The following is a 9,358-nucleotide window of genomic DNA, read 5'->3' as shown; positions in this document are numbered from 1 at the left end:
AAAACTCATTTCAAGATTCTACGTGCACTATAGAAGAGTCAATCATAGACATTTTTTAGTATAAGATGTAATTAGTTGACACAATTAGAGTATGGTGAGTTATTGTAAGTATTATGTCAGGTGTAAGGTTATTGTAAATTGGTGTAATTAAAATTTTATGGTATAAAATATGTAATTTAATTAATGCTACTCTTCTAATATTTCTACACATTGCAAGTAATGAAATATATTCTTTTTTTTTTATTTATAGGAAAGTATGATCTCTCTTTCTTTTCCCATAATAGCGGAAACAAATAATTATAATTCCGCTAGAGAAAGAGAAAAATCCTGACAAAGCTAGAGAGTAGCCTCTTATGGGAACCTCTTCTATCCTGATAATAACTATCAAGGCCTGATTAAATAGCATATTTGGCTACAAAATCAGCTAACCGATTACATTATTTATAAGAAAACTAGAAAAGAAAAAGAAGTGATCTTTAAGCAACTCAATCGCCATCCGGCGTGGTATGTGATCATCTGGTACTTAAAACTTGATTTCATTGCTCCCATACATGTTCATCTTCATCTTCCTTGACATAGATGCTGCCAGCTTTTCTTTGTACATTGCAGCGATGGCCGTTTGCACGTTACTACCTGAACTCATAATCTTTTGAAGGGCTTGTATTACTTGCGAAAATTGACACTCTTTTGCCTTATTTTGGTCTCCCACCTTCACAATTGCGGCATCATATCTATTTCCCATAGCTTGTAAAGATGATGTGTTCTTTGTCTTCATGGCGATCTCAGCAGCTTTGGTCAATTCGTTAAAGAATACATCTCCTTCTTGTGGTGTTTTGTTATCGTATTCTTTTTGCAAGGCCATGCATTTCTGGTAAAATATGGGAAATGAAGTTGAGCCCTTGTTGAACTCATCTATTAAATACCCCAACTTCACGAAGAACTCTCCAGTGAAGAGCATGCCCTTAGCTTCTGCGGCGCCCACGTCAACATTTGGCATTCCCTGATGACCAAATTGGTAGTTGTAATTAAATCCATCCGAGTTACCAGTGGAGATATATCCATGGGCATTCATGTTTGATTCTCCATTTGCATTTGCATTGCCTTGTCCATTAGCATTTGTGTCAGCTTGTGTATTAGTAGCAATGTATCCATTACTATTCGCGTTTGCTTGTCCATTGGCACCTGTGTTTACTTGTTTATATGTGGAAATGTATCCACCTGCATTCATGTTTACTTGTCCCTTGCCTTTCGTGTTTGCTTGTCCATTGGCATCTGTATTTACTTGTTCATCGGTATTGGTGTGGACGTTTGATTGTTTATCTACGGCAACAGAACCAGATGCATCCTTCTTTGTATCTTGTTCTTTAGTACCAGATTCATTGGTGTTCTTGCTCGATTGTTGATTTTTTGTGGCGGATTCATTGGTGTTCTTGCTCGATTGTTGATTTTTTGTGGCAGATTCATTGTTATTCTGTTCGGTTTGTTGATCCTTTATCACAGACTCATTGCTGCTTTTGCTCGTCTGTTGATTATTCGTGGCAGATTCGTTGGAACTCTTACTTGCTTGTTGATCTTTTGTGACAGATACATTCACGTTCTTGCTTGATTGTTGATCTTTCGAGACAGAGCCTTTACTGTTCTGGCTAGCGTGCTGATTTTTCGTCACAGATTCATTGCTACTCTGACTTGTCTGTTGATTTTTCGTGGCGGATTCGTTACCGCTCTTCTTCCTTTGTTGATCTGTTGTGGCAGATCCATCAGTCTTCGTGTTTGATTGTTGATTTGTTGTGAACGATCCTCCTATCGATCCAGACACACTCGTCTTTGCATCATGCCCTCCCGCACCAGACTCGCTACAAGTGCAAACGCACTTCTTTCCGTTATAATCTATATTGATATGTGCATCTGCGAGGAACCCGAAAGAGATAAAAAGAATAAAATACAGTAATAAAGAGTTCCTCGCCATTATTATTGTTATTATTTTATTTTGTGTATAACTATGAATCGGAAAGGAAAGAGATGAGTGGATTCTTGGAGATGAGTTCTTGGGATTATATACTTCATTAGCAATGTCTAATAATAGACTATTACGAAAGGAGTTCGTGTTGAGTAAGTTAATTGGAGTGAAGTTTTTACGGGTTTTCGTTCAATAAAAATAGCTAGTTAAATTAAGAAGAAAATTTTACGAAATATGATAAATAAAGGAATAGCTAAATATAGAAATATATTTATATATATATATCGAGAATATTTACATATTTTTTTAAATTTTTAAACTTTAATTTCTTGATTCTATTTTCGATTGTATTTTTTGTAATGATCAAATGTTGTTATTCACAATTTATGTAGTCTATTTTCTATTTGTTTAAAAATATTATTTTTATTTTTAATTATTTATTAGACCATGTAAAGTTTAAAATACAACGATAGTTTCAAATATTATAACTAAAGTGAAAGTGAAAGTAATAACACAATAAAATTAACATGTTGATAATTATCATTGTTGAATAAATATAATTATTTTGTCAAATATTTAGTTAAAATTAATATACACATACAACAGAAAAAGGTATATAATCCTCTATATGTATATATATATATATATATTTTTTAATACATGAAATTCACACTTATTATAATTTAATTATTAATATTTTTTATTTAAATTTATAATTAAGATTTGCGAAAGTGTAAAGGACTACTTGGTAGAAAAATCCCATGACGCAATTGAAGATGACGAACGTGAACAACGACAACGTCAGTCGCAGGCTTCAGAAAAACCCAATAGAAACCCTAAGCTCAAAAATTCATCACCATCTTCAGTAATCTTCTCTTACGCATTATACCAGAAGGATTCTATCCATGGCTTTAGCTATCTCTAACGCCTTTCTCTACCCGAATCCCCGAATTGCTCGTAGAGATTTTTCTATCAAATTCTCAAATTATAAGTTACCATCTTCATTTCTCAGGTAATCTTACTTCTCGTGAATAATATTCTTTTGATTTCTGTAATGTGTCTGGTTGTGTGTTTGGCTGCAAGAGAAGAAAGGAAAAGGGAAATAAAATTTGGAACCGAAGTGTATTTGGTTTTCCCAGGTTTGTGAGTAAGCTGATACAGACGATGTCCTGTTGTTTTCCGCTGTTAAATTTAGGAGCTAATGCTTGTTGTTACATTTTTACTACTCGTAGTATTAGTAATCTGAGCTGAAATTTATTGCTGTTTAATACTTTTCTGAAGCTCTGTGGGGGAGCTGTTGCTGATTGTTTTATTGAATCGTAAGGAAATGAAAAATCCATATCAAGTAGAACAGATAACTCATTCTACCTTCCGACGGCTAGTTTTTCTCTTCCACCCTCCCCTTATGTGTCTTGAGAACTTGGCTTGATATATTTGATAGGTTGAGAATGAATCATAAATGTGATAACTTCATTGTTTATTTGGAAAAACTTTGTTGTAGCCATTTGGGCATTTTAATTTTTTCACATCTAACGGTGGCAATGGTGTTGAACCTGCCAGATTTCCTAAGAGAATTCCACAGAATAGAGGGGTTAATTGTTCTGCTTCATATGCAGCGGGAAGTTCAAATTCGGACAGTGACCTAAACCCATATGAGGTAGTTCCATTTTATTGAGTTTTCATCTTAAAGTAGTTTTAGACAGTTTTTTAAATGTATTTTAGCTCTGTTACATCACAGATTCTTGGTGTGAGCCCCATTGAGGGATTTGATAAGATCAAGGCAACTTATGCAAGGAGACTCAAGGATGCTGAGAAGAGTGGTGATGAAGCTACTGCTGCTCTAGTAGGTTACAAATCTCAATCTCAGTCTCATTTCTGCCTTCCCTCTCCTCTTCCTTTTCCTTCTCTCCCTTTTTTTTTCTCACGAACACAGACCTTCACATCCTGAATATGAATGTTCATGCCCTTGCCTTCATTGGCACCTTTTCTGCGTAAGAATTCTCTATAGATGCAGCTTTCTTTTTTCTGAAAATGAGATGTCCTTACATTTGGAATCTTCTGGTCTGTGTATCCTATTATTTTCAGCTTGAGAAGGCATATGACAAACTTATGCTGTCCCAGTTAACAAAGCGAAAGAAGGGTGTGACTTTTGGTTCCTTTAAGGTATGGTCAAACAATACTTTTCTGTTGGATTTATTAAGTTGATAGGTTAAACTGAAAGAAAATTATTTTCATGTCGAGTCATGCCGTGTGATCTAAAGGTGTAGAACTTGAAATCTGCAGTTGGAATAACATTCTCAAAATTCCTGCATATCTTTTCTTTTCTTTTCTTTTCTTTTTGAGAAATATTCTTACAGAAATAATCTTGAGACATGAATATTATGTTATAGTTTGAATTACTAGCTTCAAATTTGTAAAACATCTTTTCTAGGATGTATGATTATTTGCAAAAGAAACAATTATATATCTCCCAAAAAACCAGATTTTTTAAATATCCAGCCCAATTGCATGATTAAACTGTAGAGGCTATCAAGTTAATAAGATACTTAAGAAGATTTTAGACAGAATAGACTCTAAATGAATTCCAACTATTAATATGTTTTTGTACATATTAACTTTTAATTCATCCACCAGTTACTCATGGTTCACCTGATGGTGGAAAATTTTGGAAAAAGTAAAACAAAGTTGCTATTACTTCCTAAGGAATTGGAGAAATATGTTTACAATAAGTTTCTTCTTTTGTATATGTTAATTCTGAGAAATTTATCCCCATCCAAAATCATTTTCTTTCTCAATCAAGTAAAATGTGGGCATCTTTCATAAAAGTTGTTGGACATCTGCGAGGCCTAGATTAAAAAGATACTACTGAAATCTGCATAAAAATGATTGAAGAGCACTCGATGAATTCTTTTTGTTTAATCCCTATTTACAATGCACAAGATAAAACATAACTTCTACTATGACAAAATTTTCAGCAGTGGAGATTGAAAAAAATATAAAACTTTGTTGAAAGATAGAGCATCTGAAGAATCATTTTGTTATCACTCTTTTTCTGGTATACTAATTATTCAATTTTTCTAAATCCAGGTCTCAAAGGATATCAAATATGCTGATAAGCAGCCTATTGTACCATGGGGGCCAAGGTTTTGAAATCTATCAATATTCATGATTAGCCTAATAGAACCGTTCTGCTGCAGAATTGTTGCATGTGCCGCTGCCTGGTTTACATATACATCCATCTTGTTCATTGTTCTCTTTGTTTATTATATTTGTCTGCATTGGTGTGTAAAACTTCAGATGGTAATTGTTAGATGTCAATTTTGCCTCTAAAACTACTAAAGCCTGCATTAATTACTCTTTGGATGATGAAATTGCACGATGGACCATCATGCACAACTCTTAGACAGATGAATCACAGATTAGATTTTTGGTGTAGCAGGATGCTTGTGTAGACTAGGTGGTTTTTCAGATTTTTTTAGACCTTTCTTATTTATTTGTACTTAGGTAGCATCCTCTTGGTGTCTCTTTTTTATTGAATTTATCCATTGATTTTTTTTTCTTTTGATAGCATCTTTTCCTTTCCATTTTGCATTGGTGCTTCTGTTTTCATGCTCATCTGTTATTATATTATCTTATTTTTTACTCTTACAGCATTTTGTGATTTGTTAATGCTGTTATATTCACTTAATCCTAGTATGGTTTCAGGTTCACCAAATCTAGTGTTAATAATATGCGCATCAACTTGGCAATATCGGCCGTATTTGTAAGTAGAAGTAAAGGGTGATGAATCATCTGTTTCCATTCTCCTTCAAATTGTAATTTTTTATTTTCTGCTTACTAGTATCAGATGATCTAGCTTGTTTAAACTGAGAATTCAACCTAGGGTGTGGTGATTTCCCAGCCTGGACTCATACTTGGCGATAGGGTTAAAAACTTTGTCACAGTTTGATCATGTACAAGTAAAAGTCCTCTCTAGTTAAGATAAGAGTGTTGATTTATGTGATTGACAATTCTATCATGGTCAGAGATATGATAAAAATTGCTAAAATTCAGTAACTGACATTGGTGGGATTTCTTTGAGATTTAATCTTGGATATGGCTGAAACTATATGTATCAATGAAATATGGTAAAAAAGACACATTATACCACTGGAAAAGTTTGTGTTACACTCAAGAGGAGTCTTTGTGCTTCTGAAGATTTTTGAGTCCTCACATTCTGCTTCTGAAAAAAAGCAGGAAATACATACATAATATAATGTTTGGCACTATGCAATTTTGTCTCAGTTTGACTGAAGATAAGTTTTTAGCCTTTTTGGCTGGTTGACTCAGTTTCATTCTATATATATACATATATGTAAGTACGTATAAGATTCAGTTTCCCTAATCAGTTAGATAGGCAGACTTATCTAGTCATGACATAGCTTCTGTCTTGAATTATTTAATATTTTTTTGTTTCTCTTTCAGTTTTTCTTTTGTTTCTATTCTCAAGTTTACTCCTCGTTTTGCAGACAGCTTGGGTAATTATAAAGCGTAATGCTGAATATAAGCCATTGCAGTTCTTGGCTTTTGCATTTGTTTATCGGATTTTTGAGAAACTGAAAGCCTTTGAAGCGCCTGTGTCACCAACATTTACAGTGAGTAATTAAAACATTTTGACTGGTTCTGTGTAAAACTTCATAAAACCGTATGCGGAAAAGATTCTAACCAATCAATCCATTTGAAATACTTTTCCAATCTATTGAGCATTCGTGTTGATGCTGATTGCTGCAGGAGGATGGTGAAGATGATGGGAGGGCAATGAGAATGGGAAAAAGACTTCTTCGATCTCTTGGATTAGTTTTTGGTTGTATGGCGGTGGCCTCTTTGGTAACTAGTTTTGTTGATTTCTTGCTTAATGATTAAGATTTCTAATAATTTTTATAAAAGAATTTGCTGTATATCATAAAAAACGATGTTGTTATTCATGCATCCGACAATATGGAGAATCTTTATCTTGTTCCATGTTGGGCAATGAGCGTTGATTTCTGTTTTAGCTCAATCTAACATGTGAATGTGCTACTGAACTCGTGTTAATCATAAATTAGGAAAAAAAAAAGGTATTTCCTGAGGATTGCTGAAAATCCTTCTAGGAAAATGTATTATGCATCAAAAGAAACGGGGTTGGGGTTAGTGCCTTCTGTAGTCAGAGTAATCACTTTGGATACCCTTGTGAGAAAATTCCAAAAGAATTTCTTATTACCATAAACTTCCTGAACCTCTACAGATATGCATGTCTCTCTGATTCAGCTAATGTAGTAGGAACTCATAATTCGGTTTGCTCCCTTAGGGTCTTACCATAAATATCCTGAACCTCTACAGATATGCATGTCTCTCTTATTTGGCTGATGTAGAAGTAAGGAACTCATTCTGTTCGCTTCCTTAGGATCTTCCAAGGGTCTGCAAGTCACATTTTTGGTGAAGCGTGATGGGGGTGTACATTTATCTAAATTTTCTAATTGGTATTATATGAAAGGACCCAATTAACAAAGCATCACCTGCATTGATCGTATCTTATCTCGGCATGAGATCAATTGGTGCTGTGGCCTGGATCAGGGGGATTCCGAGTGGGGTTTTGAATTATACTTTCTAAATCACATTTAAGATATACCTAAATGTTCTGGATTTTGATGAGCTTTTACGAGTAGAATGGACGAAATCTCACTAGCTTGGTTTGCAAATGATTTATCTTTAGCGTGTGCTTTCCGTTTGCGTTACTGATTTTTAAGTTATACCAAAAACATGCAATCGGGTTTGTGTATAACTTCTTTGAATCCTTTAAGGAACCTAATAATCTCTTTAATTGTATGATATCTCTCCAATAAGTTTGTCTTCTAATTTTTAACTTTTGTCATTAAATTTCTCTGATTTATTTCTTGTAGACATACACTGGTGTTTTGAACTTGATCGAGTACGTAGGTGGATATATACCTGCTTTTCTTTACAATAACCAGGTAACAACATGAAGTACTGTTATTATTCTTTTTCCTTTGTGTGGTTAACTGCTTACGAACCACCAGTAACTAGAAATTGCTAATAAATTTTTTGGGCTTCTTTCCCTTGTATAAAGTCCCTGTTGAACAGGACAGATTAAGCACTTATATGAAATTGTTATGCAAAGCAATGTTGAAACGAGTTTTTAATACGCTCCATATACTTGATGTACTCGTTCTAATGACAAGTTTTGATGAGCAGGAACTATTAGTCACTGCATCGACAGCAATCATGCTCTACATTATGGCATCATACTACCGATGACTGATCCAAGGAGAAAGCAGAATGAGGTGCCATTCAAGCAACATGTGGTGAAACTCTCAGTTTCTGTTAGTAGTCAAATTTTGTTTGGACATGAACTAGCCTTGTTTTGTGGAGGGGGAAAAGTTGGATATAATTTTGTTAGATGAGTTATTATTAGTTTTCAAAAGTAATGTTATGTTTTCTGGTCTCAAAGCCACTGATGTATATACTGTTTTCTTTTTTCAAATTATATATATATTTTTAAGAAGAAAAAACTAGATTCGGTATTAACCTATTGCGACTATCCAACTAAAAGAATTTAGACTTGATGAGATGTTTTTTTTCTACGAATTTGTAATAAATCGTAGGAAGTTATTTTAATTTAGTCACAACAACTCGTTTAACATATTAATGAGTTAAACTTTGGATTCGTTAAATTAAATGTTATGAATTAGTTGTTAATTCATAATACACTTATAATGTAACGAATATAATACATTCGGTGAAGTTTAAATTCATCGAAATATATGTTTTTATACGTACAAAATAGATAAGGTAAAATGTGTAGATATTGTATTTTAGAAAAAATAAAATTATTTTTTAAAAAATAAATATTAAATGAATTTATTTGAAATCAAGCTATTGTAAGCAATTGGAATAGAAAAGTCAAAGTTTATTAATTAATAATTAATGAATTTATTAATTAAAATATGAGAATTAGTTGGGATATCCTTTGCATACTTAAACCAATTTGGTGTTTCGGATTAAAAAGATTGAAATAGTTTCCAAATTCGGCTAGTAGATCTACGCAAATTCTTTTATTATGATTAGTTTCGTCAAAATTAAATGCTTTAAAGGTCTATCTTTATTGTAACTCTCTCTAAAACCCTCATATTTTCTTTTATTTGAAGAGCGAATTTTCAAAAATAAGAATAAGTTTATGGAGAGCGAATTCTTAAAAATAAGAACATTCTCAACTTGACTTATTATAAATTATTGAAAAATGATAAAGATATTAGCATTTGGTGTAATCCCTGAATCCCCTATCTTAATGATTTTAAATCAAATTATGAAAATTTTCCAAACCTCAAAATTATAGATCAACGAATGGAAACTTTAATGAATAAA

General features: G+C 33.1%; 1 protein-coding gene across 1 annotated transcript; it reads left to right on the top strand.

The window, feature by feature from the left end:
- Positions 1-2,690: 2,690 nt before the first annotated feature.
- Positions 2,691-8,521, top strand: CJD1 (Chloroplast J-like domain 1). The gene is made up of 10 exons (XM_088223175.1): positions 2,691-2,969; positions 3,518-3,614; positions 3,696-3,800; positions 4,043-4,120; positions 5,045-5,100; positions 5,663-5,720; positions 6,466-6,591; positions 6,728-6,823; positions 7,876-7,947; positions 8,189-8,521. Exons 1-10 carry the CDS (start codon positions 2,863-2,865, stop codon positions 8,249-8,251), a joined length of 858 nt encoding a protein of 285 aa, XP_088079301.1. The 5' UTR covers positions 2,691-2,862; the 3' UTR covers positions 8,252-8,521.
- Positions 8,522-9,358: the final 837 nt, after the last annotated feature.

This window comes from Carica papaya, chromosome 6 (assembly GCF_054855325.1).
Source record: "Carica papaya isolate Zhongbai chromosome 6, ASM5485532v1, whole genome shotgun sequence".
Classification (NCBI taxonomy): domain Eukaryota; kingdom Viridiplantae; phylum Streptophyta; class Magnoliopsida; order Brassicales; family Caricaceae; genus Carica; species Carica papaya.
The sequence above is the reverse complement of the archived record's forward strand: the minus strand, read 5'-3'. Positions and strand labels throughout refer to the sequence as shown.

Bases quoted from the DNA above. Each gene is read 5' to 3' on its own strand.
- CJD1 (XM_088223175.1), top strand. From the start codon at position 2,863: ATGGCTTTAGCTATCTCTAACGCCTTTCTCTACCCGAATCCCCGAATT. The intron at 3,615-3,695 runs GTAGTTCCATTT...GTTACATCACAG, and splicing joins GTGACCTAAACCCATATGAG to ATTCTTGGTGTGAGCCCCAT. The intron at 4,121-5,044 runs GTATGGTCAAAC...TTCTAAATCCAG, and splicing joins TGACTTTTGGTTCCTTTAAG to GTCTCAAAGGATATCAAATA.